Source organism: Sinocyclocheilus grahami, unplaced genomic scaffold (assembly GCF_001515645.1).
Source record: "Sinocyclocheilus grahami isolate Dianchi unplaced genomic scaffold, SAMN03320097.WGS_v1.1 scaffold16.1, whole genome shotgun sequence".
NCBI classification, from domain to species: domain Eukaryota; kingdom Metazoa; phylum Chordata; class Actinopteri; order Cypriniformes; family Cyprinidae; genus Sinocyclocheilus; species Sinocyclocheilus grahami.
Window position 1 is genome coordinate 4,012,755 of NW_015505195.1, and position 18,706 is coordinate 4,031,460.

General features: G+C 36.6%; 4 protein-coding genes across 5 annotated transcripts; 3 read left to right on the forward strand and 1 right to left on the reverse strand.

Moving 5' to 3' along the window:
- The first annotated feature begins 2,643 nt into the window (after nt 1–2,643).
- On the forward strand, nt 2,644–4,272 carry LOC107549138 (protein mago nashi homolog). Its single transcript, XM_016230124.1, has 5 exons — nt 2,644–2,886; nt 3,245–3,303; nt 3,405–3,515; nt 3,626–3,708; nt 4,077–4,272. The coding sequence occupies exons 1-5, from the start codon at nt 2,796–2,798 to the stop codon at nt 4,174–4,176; spliced, it is 444 nt and encodes a 147-aa protein (XP_016085610.1). The 5' UTR covers nt 2,644–2,795; the 3' UTR covers nt 4,177–4,272.
- Nucleotides 4,273–4,750: 478 nt separating this feature from the next.
- LOC107549124 (carnitine O-palmitoyltransferase 2, mitochondrial) lies at nt 4,751–9,822 on the reverse strand. 2 transcript variants are annotated; one of them, XM_016230113.1, is made up of 5 exons: nt 9,357–9,822; nt 7,626–7,706; nt 7,429–7,535; nt 6,039–7,343; nt 4,751–5,578 (listed from the first exon to the last, which is right to left on the reverse strand). In XM_016230113.1, exons 1-5 carry the CDS (start codon nt 9,542–9,544, stop codon nt 5,250–5,252), a joined length of 2,010 nt encoding a protein of 669 aa, XP_016085599.1. In that variant the 5' UTR covers nt 9,545–9,822; the 3' UTR covers nt 4,751–5,249. The 2 variants fall into 2 exon arrangements, with proteins under 2 accessions (XP_016085599.1, XP_016085591.1); XM_016230105.1 differs by lacking the exon at nt 9,357–9,822 and adding an exon at nt 8,470–8,760.
- A 1,083-nt stretch (nt 9,823–10,905) lies between these two features.
- On the forward strand, nt 10,906–16,114 carry LOC107549165 (protein-serine O-palmitoleoyltransferase porcupine-like). Its single transcript, XM_016230157.1, has 10 exons — nt 10,906–11,027; nt 13,379–13,422; nt 13,546–13,727; nt 13,866–13,996; nt 14,173–14,190; nt 14,749–14,763; nt 14,857–14,982; nt 15,186–15,286; nt 15,580–15,803; nt 16,034–16,114. Exons 2-9 carry the CDS (start codon nt 13,389–13,391, stop codon nt 15,627–15,629), a joined length of 657 nt encoding a protein of 218 aa, XP_016085643.1. The 5' UTR covers nt 10,906–11,027; nt 13,379–13,388; the 3' UTR covers nt 15,630–15,803; nt 16,034–16,114.
- Nucleotides 16,115–16,360: 246 nt separating this feature from the next.
- Nucleotides 16,361–18,296, forward strand: LOC107549155 (SPRY domain-containing protein 4-like). Its single transcript, XM_016230147.1, has 2 exons — nt 16,361–16,577; nt 17,111–18,296. The coding sequence occupies exons 1-2, from the start codon at nt 16,448–16,450 to the stop codon at nt 17,647–17,649; spliced, it is 669 nt and encodes a 222-aa protein (XP_016085633.1). The 5' UTR covers nt 16,361–16,447; the 3' UTR covers nt 17,650–18,296.
- The last annotated feature ends 410 nt before the right edge of the window (nt 18,297–18,706 follow it).

Consider the following 18,706-nt stretch of genomic DNA (forward strand, 5'->3'; position numbering starts at 1 on the left):
CTTACAGTCAGAACAGCCGGCATTGTAGTCTACTCTACCAGGATCAGGAAACAGTCCTCCATAAAATGTGCTGCACACATCTGAATATTTGGGTTGAAGTGTTCTGGAACAGTGTTGTAAATACAACTTAACCACTGATTTCTAGTTGTGTCCTCTTTTGGAAGACCAAACAAAGTAGTTTCGCTTTCACAACGACGCGGCCGGAGGCAACCACATGTGACGACCCCGATCCGGCAAACCACAGCGCGAAGTTGATCAGCTCCAGGCATGACGAAGAGGATATCATCCTCTTTTGGAAGACCAAACAAAGTAGTTTTTTAACACAGCGTCTTCAGGACATGGCGGAAGCAACAATACTACAGCGAGAATAAAATATACGCCTTCTTTCTTTGCGTGCACATTTGGACGTAGACGTGGGGGCGTGTTTAAACGAGCCATTTTAGGTAGGTGTGGCTGACTCTTAACTTTTATAAAGAATATCTCTTTGGATTTGAGACTTCAGTCTTTGCAACTTTACAGATCTTCTTTATGCACCAAGAGCTTGTAACACTCCAAAGAGAAAGGATTGAAAGTAAAAGTACAAGTGAATTCAAAATAGAAAATAAATATTAAAAGTAGCTCTATACACAGTTTGAGCAGCAAGAATGTGCTCAGTTTTTACTCTTTCTTCTATTTTGTATCTTTGGGTTAGCATAAGAGTCACTTCATCTGGTATGAAGACTCTTTTATTCCAACATGAGAAACATTTTCTGGAATCTGCATCTGAAGTGGCATTTAGATTCATTTACACGGTTTAATGCAGCTCAGAGAGGGGACATGGATGCATTAACCAGCAGTTACAAATGCATAAATAATGTTTTGTGTTAAACATAAAACATTGAATATTGATATTTGAAAAGATTTAAAACATGAAACGATACTTGAAATGTGAAATTAAAGCCGCCAATAGGTGGCAGCAAGTCACTGTTAATGAGCGAATCATTGAGATTAAATCAATTCGTTCAAAAGGTTGATTCATTCAGGAATTAAACATTTGACTGTTATTATGAGTGAGTCACTGAATCATTCATCATCAAAAAACTGATTCATTCAATAAGGAAACACTGTCCTGTGTGCGCTCTGTGGCACGAACATGGCGAAATACAGCTAAAACACAACAATTTTGTTATTAAAGCTAAGGCAAAATGGTCAGCACTTAACCCAAACATTTGTTTTTATTCAAGTGACTCTTAGCAAAAATGAGGTTAAAAGGAAAATGAAAGAATCCATAAACAACAAATGGCAAGAAGTATGGAACTATAGCAAGGGCAGACATGTGTGTAATATTCAGCAGCAAGTAGGAAATGGAAGAAGTGTTTTTAGGAATAGGAATGAAGATACAATTATTTCTCGCATCTGAATAGGACATAGGTACTAGTTTAAATCAATCTCTGTTTAATACAGGAAAACATGAAACAGGTCAATGTATTTATTGTAATCAGGTAAAAACAATAGAGCATGTTTTAATAAAAAAAATTAAAAATATGCAAAAGAAAGGTTAAAACTCATTAAGGAAGTAAGAAACATGGGTGTTGAATCATGTAATTTGACAAGCCTTTTAAAAGAGCATACAGAGCCAGGTAAAATATTTGGTGCCATTATAAAATATATTAAAGAAATAGGATTAATCAGGAAAATTTAGTTTTTTTGTTTGTTTGTTTTTATTATTATTAGTTGCTTATTAGTGCTTCACACTCCAGTCCAGTTGGTGGCGGTAAATGCACCAGAAATTGGTTTGCCATCCGCCATTAAACGTTATTGATCCTACTACTTGTTTAGTACAAGTACTTACATAAAGTAAGTTGTTGTTTTTTAACATGTAAGTTTGGCAGTGTTCTTTTTTAGGATTACCGATAAACTACTGTCGTTTGATTTGTATTATTTGTATTTGTTATTTTATTTTTAAAATGTGTATAGGTAGTATTTATAAAGTTTTAGCTTTTAGTTTTGGATCTGTTTTTAGTTGTTTTAATAATACAATTGATTGCTTCTGTTGTCTTCATTTGTAAGTCGCTTTGGATAAAAGCGTCTGCTAAATGACTAAATAAAATTTAAAAAATTTAAAAAAAAATTAGAAGAAGAAGAAGGGAGGTCGCATAAGAAGAAAGAACAGGGAGATGGTTTTATAGCATTCAAATAATTGTTGGTAAGTACAGAGTAACAGGAAGAAATAGATATGAGGGAACTTTAATCTCAAGGCTTAGATTTGGCCATACTGCTCTTAATAGCAGTTTGAAGAGAATGGGGAGACATGAAACTGGAAAATGTGAATATTGTAATATGGAGGAAAATGTAGAGCATGTTATAATGAAGTGTCCAAGATACGGAAAGGAAAGAAAGATACTGATGGATGTCCTCAAGGAAAATAAAGAAAAACTTAATTTGATGAACATTTTGGGGAATAAATCAGGGGATAAAAACTTGTCATTTTTAATACGTTATTTAAAGGACACTGGATTATATAATAGAATTTAGTGAAGAGTACGGTCCTGATCCACACTCCTAATCAGTAGGTGGCGGTAATGCACCTAAAAGTTAAGCCATTAAACACCAAGAAGAAGAAGAAGGAGGAGGGAGGTCGCATTCGGCCTACTTGTAGCATCATCATTGTGCGACCGGTGTTGTCTGACGTCACACCGCGACCTGCAGTGCGCATTCGATTCCACATCGGTCGTTCCTCAAGCCATTTATTGAAGGAAGAGTGTCCGTGCTGTAATTTAGGTATATAGTACCTTACTTAAATACTGTGCACAGATATGTCCTCGAGTGACTTTTATTTGAGGTACTATGTGGGCCATAAAGGTAAATTCGGCCACGAATTTCTGGAGTTTGAATTCAGACCAGACGGTAAGTCAGGCGCCAACTTAGCTTGCTAATATGCTAACAGTCTTTCTATTGAAATCTGTGCTAGCTTTTTTTTACTAGGCCGAAAACGTTTTTCTAAAGCTGTTTGAACTTTTATTACTGGTTAATTTGTGCAGTAACAGGAAAGTAGAGGGGCTGTTTGTGTAGAAAAGCAAATCAACATGTTAGCTAACATTTGAGAAAACTGCCAGTTTACCTTGATAAATGATGTTTCTGCTAGGAATTTGTTGTTTTTATGATATAATATTTCAGTGACGGTTAAATATTCTCATAAAAGTTCTCAAGATTTCATAAAATATATGGATTTGTATTATATGATATGCATTTTGTTTTCATCCAGGCAAACTGAGATATGCAAACAACAGTAACTACAAGAACGACGTCATGATCCGAAAAGAGGTAAAGGCAGCTGCGTGATGACGTCACATACACCCAACGGTTGGTCATTTTCGTTGAAGAGTAGGCTTTGTAGCTTATGAGATATTTTCCCCCTCTTTCAGGCATATGTTCATAAAAGTGTGATGGAGGAGTTGAAGAGAATCATCGACGACAGTGAGATCACAAAAGAAGACGATGCCTTGTGGCCTTCTCCAGACAGAGTCGGACGACAGGTTTGTAGGAATATATATTTGAGCTTTTATTGATTTATTTTACCCTTGCTCTGGTCTCCATGTGTGGTGTAATACTCCGCATCCTGATTGCTCTTCTTTGTGCTTTATAGGAACTGGAGATTGTCATCGGTGATGAACACATTTCATTCACAACTTCCAAAATTGGATCTTTAATTGATGTCAACCAGTCCAAGTAAGCATATTTCATAGATGGATTTTTCTTTTTTAGTTCATAAACAATCTCTTCTTGTTCTCTCTGCTTTACTGCATTTTCACTTCTGCACTATCGTGTCAATCTTGAAACCTGGCATTGCAGTAAAACAAGCTTTATTGGCTTTTGTATGATAAATTGCTTGTGATGCATCTTATTTGCAAATCACTTAAGATAAAAAGCATCTGCTAAATGATTTACTGTAATGTAGTTCTTTTCTGCTTCACTTGTAATGTATTGTCATGCAATCTATTGTTTTCCCTCTACTCTCAAGCAATGCAGCACTCTGCAGTTTCACTGTTTGTTCTCTGTGTTATAAGACTGGTAATATTTATGATCTTGATCATCAGGGACCCAGAAGGACTCAGAGTTTTCTACTACCTGGTCCAGGATCTCAAATGCCTTGTATTCAGTCTCATCGGCCTCCACTTCAAAATCAAGCCCATCTAACTACCCAGTTGCTTTTATTCTGGATGAAAGTCATGTTTTAGTTATTGTTTGAGCTATTTTCAACATTTGTATATTGCTTGGTGGTTTCGTTTAGTTTTTTTTTCCTAAATAAAAAAACTTGTTCAACTGTTGATTCACTTTACATTCCATTTCAGAAGTGCAAAATATCTTTTCAACACCTTAATGTTGATACACTATAAATGGGGTGCTTTCAAATAGAAGGTACAATATGTACACTGCTGGTTTATAGTTTAGGGTTGGTGAAATTTTTTTTAATGCTTTTGAACGTCTCTTATGCTCACCAAGGCCGATTAATTTTTTTAATCAAAAATACAGTAAGAATTAATATTATTTAATATATTTTAAAACAATTTATTCCTGTAATGGCACAACTAAATTTCCAGTCTTGTGTTAAATAGATTTTTTTTTGTTTAGTGTTGAAGATTTTTTTAAAGTAAACTCTTGTACTGTTAAAGATTTTCTTAATTTCTTTCTAAAATCTTACCCCAAACTTTTGAAAGGTAGTGTATGTGTACCTCATAAATGTATATATGTGGCTGAAATATTTGAATCAAATTTTTATTTTAATATTAAGCTTGTTACAATATTTACAATCAGAGTATTCATAATCATCCACGTTGTTACATCTTATAAGGCACAGGACAGGTCTTTCAATTATGTTACATAATTGAACAATGCAGAATTCCGCAGCGTCAAAGATGATTGACATTTATTAAAGCTGCCCATTGAACTTGAGGGGAAATACACTGTAAATATTTCAAATACAATACATTTTTAGGAAATTAGCATTTCACAAAATTACCTATACCCCATTACAATGACTAATATTTGCTTCTGGATCAGTCCCTTAAGCATGAGTTCAATATCAAGCAGTCACAGTTGTCTGTCCACACAGTGCAATACTTATTAGTTCTACCATCAGCCTTTAAAGATAATCATGTCATTAACAGTTACATTGAGTCCTTATCTAATAAAAGTAAAACAAATGCTCTAAATTAAGACTACTCCACCTACCAAGTGTTTCAATGAACTTCAACACATTAAGTGCACTTTCAATGAATGGGTTTTCCATCAAGGACTGTAAAAATGTCTTCCAAGGACTTGTGAACACACTTAAGGAACTCATGAACATTTCTGGCAGGGTAGCTGGACACGTTGCACCCGATCCATTCATCATGGACACCATATCCCACTCCGAAACCATCAGGCACCACAGGAGCAAATCCGCCCAGACTGACCGCGGGGCTGGTGAGAGTACTGGTGGACAGAATGTTGTGGTTTATGGCAGCATATGCTGGATCCTGGTAGAAACTGGGCAGGGCCATTCCTTTTGAATTAGCCAGGTAGCGCATGGCAAAGAGATGGCGATCAAAGCCTTGACCTAGATGAAAATGCATAAAAAAAGATGACAATGAGGAAATATACACGTTGAGAGTGAACTAAAATATCTAATTTGATGCCCACCCTCCCCCAAAAGTTCTGTCATCATTTACTCACCCTCAAGTCATTCCAAACCTGTATGACTGCACGTCTTTTTTTGTCCATACAATGAAAATCTGTGGGGTCTAGTGCTGTTTTGGACCACATTAACTCACATTATATGGAAAAAACTGATTAAACATTTAAAAAAAAAATCTTCTTTTGTGATCCACAGAAGAAAGTCAGTCATTCACATTGGTTTGAAACAACATGTCAATGAGTAAATAATGACAATTTTTATTTTTAGGCAAACAATATTCATTTAAAAAAAAAGTTTTGCTTCGATAAACATCATTTTTTCCCTCCTAGAATCACAAGACACCTCATAAATACAACTGACAGGATGTCAGTGCTGCACTAACCCATTGCCGCCTCTTTAGTGAGCTGCCCGTGGTATTTAGAGCATTCATTCAACAGCCCCTGTAACTGCTCCACAGTGTGCTGTCCGGGCTGCTCGACGAATGCCTTGGCACAGCGCTTTGTGTGGATGGTAGCGGGACGGATGGTTTCTGTGCGCCCATGTTTAAAGGCTGCGGTGCTACAGGACTCATATGTGGCGACCATCTGGCCGTACTGCCGTAGGAAGCCCATCTGGAAAGCCAACTGTGCGATGGCATCTGGGCTGAGCTTCTTTTTTTTAAGTTGCTCCTTTCCACCTTTCTTGAACTCCATGGCGTCGATGGTGAGCTTTGACACGGCGGCCCGGAAGTTCTCTTTTGCTTTCGTGATTCCAGCTTTTAACTCTTCATTGAGTTTAAACTCTATTCGGCATACTGCAGAGGAAGAGTCCACCGCTGCAGGCTGGGATCCAGGCCCGACCACAGGCTTCTCCGTGGTGTCCTTGAAGACCTCATTCTGGAAGCGGAGAACGGCCACGCCGTCACCCCAAGAGTGCTCAAAATTAATTGCTGCCTGTCCGTCTTTAGCCAATATGATACTGAAGGACTTGTCGTACCAGCGGTTGCAGCCGTCTCCGTGAAGCATGTTGTGGGAAATGTGAATATGGTCTCTCATCACCTCCTCATCCAGGCAGAGGCAAAACAAAGCAGTGTCTACTAAATGCAGAGCTTCGCCATTTCCAGCATCCAGTAGTTTCTGTCGTAACCCTGCCCAGGTGTCTCTATTCTCACTGGTTAGAACGCCCAAGGGGAACGAAGGAGCTTGTGTGGGATCTGATAGGATGTATTTCAAGTGAGCTTGAACCTCAGCAGACTTTATCAGGTTGCCGTCCCGATCCAGCACATCAAACACATACAGGTTGCCTCGCCTTATTATAAGCAGGTGGCGGCCCTTGTCGCCTGTGAGGAGCTCGTCGCGCTTGTACTTGGGTATACGTGTGGAATTAAAGAGGCGGAAATACTGTGACATATCCAGAGGATAGGCATTCACCATGTAGGCTCCAAACCATGAGATGGAGGGGGGCACCCATCGGATCAACCTCTTGAAACTGTCTGTGTCACTCTTGGCAGGGTTAAGGTGAAACACCTCCGGCTCGAGTAGACCGGCACTAAGGGTCTTCATGAACCGGATGGCTGAACACACCATGTTGGTGCCTCGCACAAGCTGGTCGTTGTACTCGGGTTTGGGGTCAGGGTTAAAGGACATGAAGGGGTTAAAGTTGAGTACAACAGACTCCCGAGCAGACAAGTACATGTCAAACCATGGAGCTGCAAGAAACAAAGGATAAATGTATTAATGATGTTACAATTAACACAGTACTCAATTGTTATTATTTGTTACTACATCTCCCACCTGATATATAGCTGGTGTGCTTGTTCTTCTTGTCTAAGGCCACAAGTTCTTCATGTAACTGCTTACCTACACCACTCTGGAAATCCTGTGCTACTTTCTCTGTATTACTGATGGAGATGTCGGCAGAACATTTTTAAAACATTAAAAGTTCATTTGAATATGAAATTAAAAAAATGATTTAGATACTTTTGGCTTACCTGTACTGTTCCTCGTTCAGCAGGGGTCCTTGAGCTGCCAGATACCTCTGTATTGTATCTTCCAATTTTGGGACTGGTAATCTGTAAACAACATGTTAAATTTATATATTTTGGGAAACATATCCATTAAAAGTATACAAATATTATATAATGATTTGCAATGTACACAATTATTAGAATTTTTGATAACGCGTTTCATATAATTTTTATGAATTTTATTGTGAGACATTTTACTTGGTATAATTATTTACTGCTCTTATTTAAATAGTGATTTAACAATATTTTGTGTATGCACACCAAGGTCAGCATATTAAGGCGATTTCTAAAGCATCACGTAAGACTGAAGACTGGAGTTTTGCTTTCACAAGGATAACTGCATTTTAAAATATATCAAAAAATGTAATTGTAATTATATTTCACAATATTACTGTTTTTCTGTATTTCTGACCAAGGCGACTTTTTTCAAAAACATTTACAAACTTTTAGGTAGTAGTATTACAGCCTCACCATCACAAGGCCAAGACAATTAGAGTACATTTTATTTTATTTCTTTGAATGCAACTCTACCTCTACAATTAACCACGGACCAATACTGAGGGAACTAAAATTGAAGCAAGGGGGCATATTTACGTGTAACACCATGTCCCCTTCCCCCTTGCAACCGAAGCGTAGACTTTGCACTTTCACCTACATTGTCTAATATGACCTAAAACTTTCGTAGAATAAAAAATAACAATAAAATAAAAGTTCTATTTCCATCTAAAATCAGATTGAACATTAAAGATTCAATATCAAAGCACAGCAAAATGAATTATATGTCGTGGTTTCTATGTACTTCTCTTACCTTGGTAAGCTCTTCTGGTAGTGCATGGTCGGGACGACACTTCTGTGTAAATACTCAATCCCAGCTCCATCCTTACTGCTGTATTTACGTTGAGTGTTCGTTAGAGCTGACAGAGCAGGGTTATTCCTTAACAGTTTTAACTTGCTCAGTGTTGAATTATATTGCGTAGAGAGCAAACCTGCCATCATACAACTTGTAATTTAAGACGTTATGAATTGCGTATTTTTGTTAAAGCTCAACAGTGAATGCAGTGCGTCTGACAGATCCTGTCGCTGACGGCGCGGCCAACCACAATAATCTTATTTAAATAGTGATTTAACAATATTTTGTGTATGCACACCAAGGTCAGCATATTAAGGCGATTTCTAAAGCATCACGTAAGACTGAAGACTGGAGTTTTGCTTTCACAAGGATAACTGCATTTTAAAATATATCAAAAAATGTAATTGTAATTATATTTCACAATATTACTGTTTTTCTGTATTTCTGACCAAGGCGACTTTTTTCAAAAACATTTACAAACTTTTAGGTAGTAGTATTACAGCCTCACCATCACAAGGCCAAGACAATTAGAGTACATTTTATTTTATTTCTTTGAATGCAACTCTACCTCTACAATTAACCACGGACCAATACTGAGGGAACTAAAATTGAAGCAAGGGGGCATATTTACGTGTAACACCATGTCCCCTTCCCCCTTGCAACCGAAGCGTAGACTTTGCACTTTCACCTACATTGTCTAATAGGACCTAAAACTTTCGTAGAATAAAAAATAACAATAAAATAAAAGTTCTATTTCCATCTAAAATCAGATTGAACATTAAAGATTCAATATCAAAGCACAGCAAAATGAATTATATGTCGTGGTTTCTATGTACTTCTCTTACCTTGGTAAACTCTTCTGGTAGTGCATGGTCGGGACGACACTTCTGTGTAAATACTCAATCCCAGCTCCATCCTTACTGCTGTATTTACGTTGAGTGTTCGTTAGAGCTGACAGAGCAGGGTTATTCCTTAACAGTTTTAACTTGCTCAGTGTTGAATTATATTGCGTAGAGAGCAAACCTGCCATCATACAACTTGTAATTTAAGACGTTATGAATTGCGTATTTTTGTTAAAGCTCAACAGTGAATGCAGTGCGTCTGACAGATCCTGTCGCTGACGGCGCGGCCAACCACAATAACAAACCTGTGCTCTCTTACTGTTCTATTTACAAAAGTAATTGCAACAAACTTAAAAAAGCGATTTTCAAGAATACTTTTTAATAGCTACTTTTAACAAGCAGACAAAATTCCCAGCAAAAAAATTCAGATTTTAATATTTGATTCATTACTTCCGCCTCACCAACTATCAACTTTTTCAAAATAAAAGTCCAATCTATTTAAACAGGCCATTTATATACAAAACACATGTAGGCTGATAAGTTGTGCACCTAATGATTCAATTGCATTTTTCATTATGTGTTAATTAAATTGGAACTCACAAAACAACACAAAATTAAGAGATTTCGCCAGAAATAAATTACAACTTTTATATGTACATTTAATTATATTAATTTATACAAATAATCTTAGTCTTTATATTTCGACTATTTATTACATTTTCATGTTTTGAATCCATTTCAACATGCACCCAAGGCCATCAAAGCGTGAGACCACAAGCTCCGCCTTTTTGTTCTGATCCTTTCATATGATTGGTTCAGCCACAAATGCGCAGGAAGATGATTGGTCATCGAATGTCCCTTTGGGAAGCTGTAATCATGAACGACAGACAGCATCAATGGGAATCATCCATCAGGCGCATAGCCAGCATCATCTGGACCGATTGTGCTGGAAGCGCGACATCATTTTCCATATTTAGATTAGAACCTAGTCGAAAATTATATAGCTTTATTCTAAATTAAAATGTAACTAAGAGAATGTGTACAAAACTTAACATTTTACAGACCCACAGACATATTCTACTGCGGTTCATCGTTGTCTGAGTTGACTGTGGAGGTGAAGCGCTGCTCCTCCTCCTCCTCCTCCTCCGCTGTCGCGCTCTGTAACGAATTGTACATTTTCAGATATTATAATTCTCATTTAGAGGATACAGCACCTGTCATCGATATTACAAATAGCTTACATCTCGGCCGTTCAGACCGTGCATGTATTCTAACAAATATATTAAGAGTACCAACAAGGATGATTTTCTTTTCCTTCCTGACGAGTATAGATTTCTATAATGGAATTCTAAAAGCTGTTGCAATCATCACATATATGTGTCATGGGATTCAGTATTAACCCTGAAATTAATTTTACAAACACTATGTTCTGACCTCATTTCAGCCTTGAGCTTATCTTAACCTTTGAGGCTTGCCCACACATTATTGATTTGCTTATTTAAGGTACAACATCTAATTTACGTTATTTTATTTCTCAGTGTCTAACAGTCAAAGCAATGGGTGCTCTAAGCAAACTGGGATCCGGTTGCTTGCTTCCGACTGTCCAGCACAGTCTGGAACAAGTATGGCAGCTCTTACTCATCTGCCTAGTTTGTAGGCTGTTGTGGAGACTGGGTAAGAGGGGTTATACAACACATAACATGTACTGTAATATTTTAATCCAATAAAGAAATTGTTCTTCTAAAATCAAAATGATTTACTCTCTCTCGTGTCATTCTAAACACTTTCTTTCCTCTGTTACACTCATGAAAGACACATTTTTAAAAGCCCTAAAAAGGACAAAAAAATACTGTAAAAGCCACAAGTCGGTCATGTACAATGTACAAAGTCTTTTGAAGCCATATGATACAGTAGCTTTGTGTGAGGAACATCTTGCTTGACAGCTGCGATCACCATTCACTTTCATCGTGTGATAAAACACTTTGGACATTCTGCTATAAATAACTTATTTTGTGTTGCGTGGAAAGTAGAAAATGAAAGAAAAAAAAACATAACTGTGAGAAAACTGATAGAATTGTCATATTTGTGGGAACTACTAATACTACTACTAAAGTACAATAAAAAAATAGGTATTTAAATTATCTTATGTTACAAATTATGTTGAAGCTGTATTTCCTCTCTCAGGTCTGCCCCCTTTCCTGAAACACCTGAGTACAGTAGCAGGTGGTTTTTATACTCTTTACTTGTTCTTCGAGCTGCACATGGTTTGGGTGGTGCTTCTCAGCCTCCTCTGCTACCTCGTCCTCTTCCTGTGTCGCCATTCAAGCAGCCGTGTACCCTTCCTGTCCATCACTATCCTCATCTACCTCCTTCTGGTGTATATAGATACATCCTCTCTGTTTCTTCATTTTTGTTCAATACAGGATGTACAGTAGTCAATTTGAGTACAATGGGTATACACATACACATACACACACACACACACACACACACATACAGGTGCATCTCAATAAATTAGAATGTCTGTGAAGGGTGTCTATGATTGTCTTCTGGACAACTGTCAGATCAGTCATGATCGGTCTTCCCCATGATTGTGTAGCCTAGTGAACCAAACTGAGAGACCATTTTGAATGCTCAGGAAACCTTTGCAGGTGTTTTGAGTTGATTAGCTGATTGGCATGTCACCATATTCTAATTTGTTGAGATAGTGAATTGCTGGGTTTTTGTTAAATGTGAGCCAAAATCATCACAATTAAAAGAACCAAAGACTTAAACTACTTCAGTCTGTGTGCACTGAATTTATTTAATACACGAGTTTCACAATTTGAGTTGAATTACTGAAATAAATGAACTTTTCCACAACATTCTAATTTATTGAGATGCACCTGTATATATATATATATATATATACAATGTAGATCAAAATTTGAGAACAATCTATAAATACTTGTTTTTTTCACTGTTTTACTAACTTGTTTGACAAAATAACCAAGGCATTTCAACAAAAACATTGTTTTTTTTTATTTTAATTAAAAGAACCAAAGACTTAAACTACTTCAGTCTGTGTGCACTGAATTTATTTAATACAACAATTTGACAATTTGAGTTGAATTACTGAAATAAATGAACTTTTCCACAACATTCTAATTTATTGAGATGCACCTGTATATATATATATATATATATATATATACAATGTAGATCAAAATTTGAGAACAATCTATAAATACTTGTTTTTTTCACTGTTTTACTAAACCAAGGCATTTCAACAAAAACATTGTTTTTTTTTATTTTGTGGAAAACACAGTGATCAAAATTAGAGAACAGTAACCCCTGTAGTACGAAACTGAAACTGACATTTTGTAAGGTTACAGCTGTCAGAAATTAGGAGGAAGTGTAGAGGCCCTTGCTTTGAGTGACTTTAGCACTTTGTTGCCAAGGATTTTCCAGAGATTTTCAATCAGGTTTAGATCAGGACTCTGGGCTGGCTATTTCATTATTTCAATGTTCATAGCTCCAAGGAACTGCTTTACCCATGTTTGACGGGGAGATGAACGCAGGGAAAGCATGTAAGCATGTAAGCATGTAACGATTTTGCGATTGCGACATACATGTTGTTGAGGGGCCCCCCTAGCAAATTCAGTGCACAGCACCCAGAATTCCTAGCGACACCCCTGATTGTAGGTTGTCCCCTAATTTTGATCTCCACAATACAGTATATATATTCATTGGCAGGGTGGTATTCAAGAAACATTTGTTATTGTTAAGAATATTGTAAACAGTTGTGCTTAATAGTTTTGTGGAAATAATGATAGATTTTTTTTCAGTATTCTTTGAAGCATAGAAAGTTTGATAGAATAGAATTGATTTGAAATAACATTTGTTTGTAACATTATATGTCTTTAATAACTATACATCTCCTATTTTTTCAAATTAAGGTATATTTTTGATATTATATTTTTAATAGTACGTAGGACCTGGTGAGTCAGAGATACGGTGTTAAGATTCTGTTCTTTCTGTTTCAGAGAGTTGCACATGATGGATACAACAACCTGGCATAAAATGAGAGGTCAGTCTTTGATTGTTTGTTTTATTACCTGACCTCAGTGTCCATTAGATCATGATTGTATATTTGTTTCTTATACTGAATTGTGAGTAAATTTAAAAATAAATAGTTGTTGTGGCCTCGTAGGTTCCCAGATGGTAGTGGCCATGAAGGCAGTTTCTCTTGCCTTTGACTTGGACAAAGGCATAGTGGAGAAATTTCCCTCTCCAGTTGAGTTTATGGGCTACATTTACTTTGTGGGGACGGTCATCTTTGGGCCTTGGATCAGCTTCAATAGCTACATGGATGCAGTAGAGAGTCGAAAACTTGTGAGTCTCAAATTGGAACTTTCGTTCTAAAACAAATTAGAATTAAAGGGGTTTAAGAGCATTAGGTGCTTCAACCAGCAATATATGTGTATCTATATGATGTATCTATATTACAGTATCTACATGATCTTTTTTCAGAGTGTCTCTTGGTTTTTGAAGTCAGTCTTCAGCTGTGTGAAGAGTCAGCTCTGTCTGGTAATTTCCAACTGTATTGTACCCTATCTCTTTCCATATTTCATCTCGGTCTTTGGAGACAAGCTGCTCCGCAAGTGAGTATAAGTTTGAGTTGAGAAAAATGATGTTGTTTTTCAGTGAGCAATGAGATGTAAAATATTGATTGATTCTTCTACTTCTAATATCAAATGTGTTAATATTAATTGTTGTGTTGCTGTCTGTGACTTCGTTTTTCATTTTTGACTGATCTGTTTTCATATTCTTTCCTCAGCAAGAAGCGAAAGATTAGGTATTGTCCTATTTATATTATTCATACATTTATACATTTTAATCATGTGGAATAAAGACTCATACAAATTCATACAAGCATAAAACATACATCTATATTTTATTCACAGTATATTCAGTGTCACATGATCCTTCAGAAATCATTCAGATATGCTGGTTTGGTATTCAAGGAACATTTGTTATTGTTATCCATGTTGAAAACAGTTGTGCTGCTTATAGTTTTGTGGAAATAATGATAGATTTTTTCCAGTATTTTTTAAAGAATAGAAAGTTTGATAGAACAGAATTAATTTGAAATAGAATTATTTTGTAACATTATAAATGTCTTTATTTAATGTCTATATTTTTAATGTTATAATGTTAATTGTTGTGTTGCTATCTGTGGCTAAGTAAAACATACATCTGCTAAATTTACGTGTAAAAAGAATGAAAACAATGAATCCTAATAGGTTCGAGAATTCTGTATAAATTGACTTTCATTTTTATCTGCTTCTGTCCATTTATAAAATACATTTTGGATTGAGTTTAATAATGTTTTTCGTTTTGTATTTCAATGCAGGGGCTCTGTTAAAAGGTAGGCAATGCACAAGTCTTTAAATAGTTTAGTGCCTATGCGGATCTGTCTCTGATCTGTGATAACCTGCAGCTTTGTGATTCTCCTCATCAGGTGGCTACAGGCCTATGAGAACACCCTGTCCTTCCATTTCAGTAATTACTTTGTGAGTTACCTTGGTGAGATGAGCACCACACTGGCAGGTGCTGGTTTCACTGAGGAGAAGGACAATCTTAAGTGGTTTGTATAAATTGTACAGATTCACATACTGTCAGCATCAGAAATTAAATAAAGGACATATCTAGCAAAAATGCCATTGAACATGACAAACATGCCCTAATTACTTTTGGCTGTCAAACCCAGAATTGATCAATATTTCATGACCGTCTATCATTTCTTTTCTCAATCACTCTTTTTAATGCAATTTCTTTCTTATTTTTCAGGGACTTGACAATAGCAAAGCCGCTAAATGTAGAGTTTCCCAGGTCTATGGTCGAAGTGGTCACTTCCTGGAACCTGCCCATGTCCCGCTGGCTTAACACATGTATGTGTTTTTTAATTAATTAACTAATTTATTTACTTATGTATGTATTTCTTTCTTTATTTTTATTATTTGACTTCTTTGTACTTTACTCAAGTATGCTTTTGTATTGGTTTTAATACACTGTTCTAATGCATATACTTGCTTATTGGTTTTAATACACTCTGAAATAAATTAAATATGTATTTTACCTCCCAAAAGACTTGAATGACATTTTATTTAGAGCAGGCTTTCGTGTCTTTTTTTTAACCTTCAAATAAATGGGTAAGTCACATTTCTCCTTGCTTTTTTTTTAGATTGTTTAGGAAGGCTCTCATTTATGGGAGCTTCACAGCCATTATCTTGACATACACAGCGAGCACCCTGCTACATATGAGTGCATTTTGGCTCAATTCATTTGAACTGATTGCATTCTTTCTCAGGTGTAAGTACAATATTGTATTTCTGTGCCCACAGGGTCTAAGCTTCCACATTGGGGCAGTATTATTTACACTAGGCTTCATAACATATATTAAACATGGTGAGTATCTGTTCAGGTGCATTTGTTTAGACATGAACACATATTATTTCTGAATTCACTTTGTTTTCAGTTATCACAATATCTAATACTTCTTTCAAATGTTTTAATCAGTTAAAAAGCATTATGTTTAGCGGTTCAGCTGACAAACACATCTTTTCAAAGTATTGATCGTCTTTCAGCTTGGATCTCGGTTGTGTGTTTAATGGACTGTGCCTTTATCTGTGTTTTAGTGCTTAGGAAAAGATTGTCGGTCATTTTAAATGCATGTGTCCTCTCCAAGAGATGCCCATCTGACTGCAAACACAGATATAAAAAGGTGTTGTATGTGTCATTATGGCTATAGAACCACTTGTGCTTCTGAATATCTTAAAAATAAAATAAAAAAGGCAAAAAAGGGCCATAAATAAATTAAGCCTTTACTAAAAGATATTTTATTTTGTTTTGCCATTTCAAATCTTACAATGTTTTTTTTTTTACTATTTTATATTAATATTCAAAAGTTAAAAATTCTTTAAAACTGATACAGCTGTCATGTATGTGCGTAGCGCTGTGTTTTTTACAGTAGGGGGCAGCAGCGCGCAAGCATTTGGACAGCGCAACTTTGAGACAGAAACTGAAGCAAAACCCATTACAAGTGGGACAACATGGCGATGTCCTCAAGCATGACACTTTTTTGCCGTTTGACAGGCAGATCTTTAGGGACCGTACTCGGTCACGGCCGCGGAAAAACTCTCACAGCTCGGAGATGGTATATTTGTGCCAGTGCAGGAAACAGTGAGTAAACGCATGCTTTCCACGCACCTCAATGTTGACTCCAGTCAAACCGGGAGGTCAAGAGGAATTGAAATAATATTTCAGGCTATAATTTCACGTCAAATATCTCCTTTTTATTAATTATCATCACCTGATGTTGTACGGAAGCTCAGTAATGTGATATGCAGAACACAAGAGATATCAATTCTGTTGTAGACAGCATGCAATAGGACATATGTTCTCTCACATCAAGAGCGTCAGTGTTTTTCTTTTACCCGTTCTCAAATTACAGTTCTTTGATACCAGAAAAATATCACATACAGCTATTGCTATCACTAATTGTGGCAGGGATGATTAATTAATATGGTATCTCCTTCATTCAATTATAAGCTTTCAGAATATTTCTGTAATTTTTTTAAATAACTTTTACAACAAAAAGTACTACTGTAGCTTAGAGGTGTAATAATTGGGTACTAGGTAACACCATAATCATAAAACTGATCTCCCAGTCCGAGCAGCTGAAGTCCCCAACCCTCCTTATTTATTTATAACAGATTTGCAGTTTAAGCTTGATGAGCGGACAGCCCACAGCAGCCTGGACCTTTTTAAGAAGGACACGGGTGTGATCTATCGAGTGCTTGGTGTGGACCCCACTCTCGTGCAGGACACCCCTCTCCGATTCCGGGACTGGGCTGTGGTTCTCGCTGACACCCACATTGACTCTGGACGACACTACTGGGAGGTCACTGTGAAAAAGTCCCATGAATTCCGGGTGGGTGTGGCCGAGGTGTTGACGTCACGTGATGAATGCGTGGGCACCAATTCCAGTTCCTGGGTGTTCGCGTTTGGCCAGAGGAAATGGTTTGTTATGACCACTGGAAAGCAGGTCCCAGTGCCCTTGGTGGGGAAACCCGATCAGGTCGGGCTCTTGCTGGACTACGAGGCTGGACGGCTCAGTCTGGTGGACATCCAGAAAGCTGAAGTGGTGTACACGATAAAAACACAGTTCCGCTCACCCATCTGTCCTGCGTTTGCACTCTGGGATGGGGAGTTACTCACACACTCTGGACTGGAGATCCCACCAGGGCTTTAGCGACTTTTAATTCACACATGGATGCTACATGCCTCTTAATGGATAGAGAAGGAGATGTAGGGGCCTTATGAAAAGACTAAGGAAGTCAGTGGGAACACAGCTGCTTTTCACTGCCATTAAACCAGATTTGAGCAAGATTTGTCCATTCAGCTGGTGAATACATCCTCACAGTCTACTGTTTGTGATATGTAGATGAACTAATGAATCCATACATGCACAAATGAATACTTGATATGCTTAAAAGTCATTTTGCATCAGTGCCCAAGTACAGTGTTCAGAGAAGTTGTTCAATAAAAAGACATTCTTCACCAGTGATGTTCTTTATTTAGTTTATACATCCATTTTTTTCTTATCTCATTTCATGTAATTTTGTCCACCTTACACTTTTTCACTTTCATATGGAACAAATACACTCTTTTAACTATCTGAATTATTATTTTTTTCCCCAAAACGTCCAGTTTTGTATCCAGCAATAAAGTGAGTCCATGTACCAAGTTTTAAATACATTAATTTCTGGCAAAATACACACCAGATGCTTGCCAAGCAGGTTCAGTTAAAGCTTTTGTGCCCTACATTAAAATAATGTCTTTTAAATTATGTAATACCATAAAAAAATGTCTATTAACAATCTTAAGAAATTCAAACATCTTACAAATATACAAATACTCGCTCATAATGTTTAGCTGAAGATTATTAATAACCTAAATGACATGGAAAGCTTTATGAAGAGTACTGGTTTGCTAACCTCCTTAAGGTAATATGACATGATGACATTTCTAGTATGGTAACTTTATAAATAAACTACTTTTTAATGTGCATGCATGCTTTTCTTGATAGATAGCCTGCTAAATTTACATTAGCTTAGTACTTTGTAAACTAGAGGCAGAGTCACAAAAAATCTTCCTATGAAAGAAGTCAAGAAAGTTCTTAAGATAAATTCCGACAGGTTTAGATGATTTTTGAATAGATTTATATATATATATATATATATATTTATTTCACTTTTTTAAATTTTTGAATAGTTCTCATATTTTCTTAAGAACATCTTCAAGAGCAA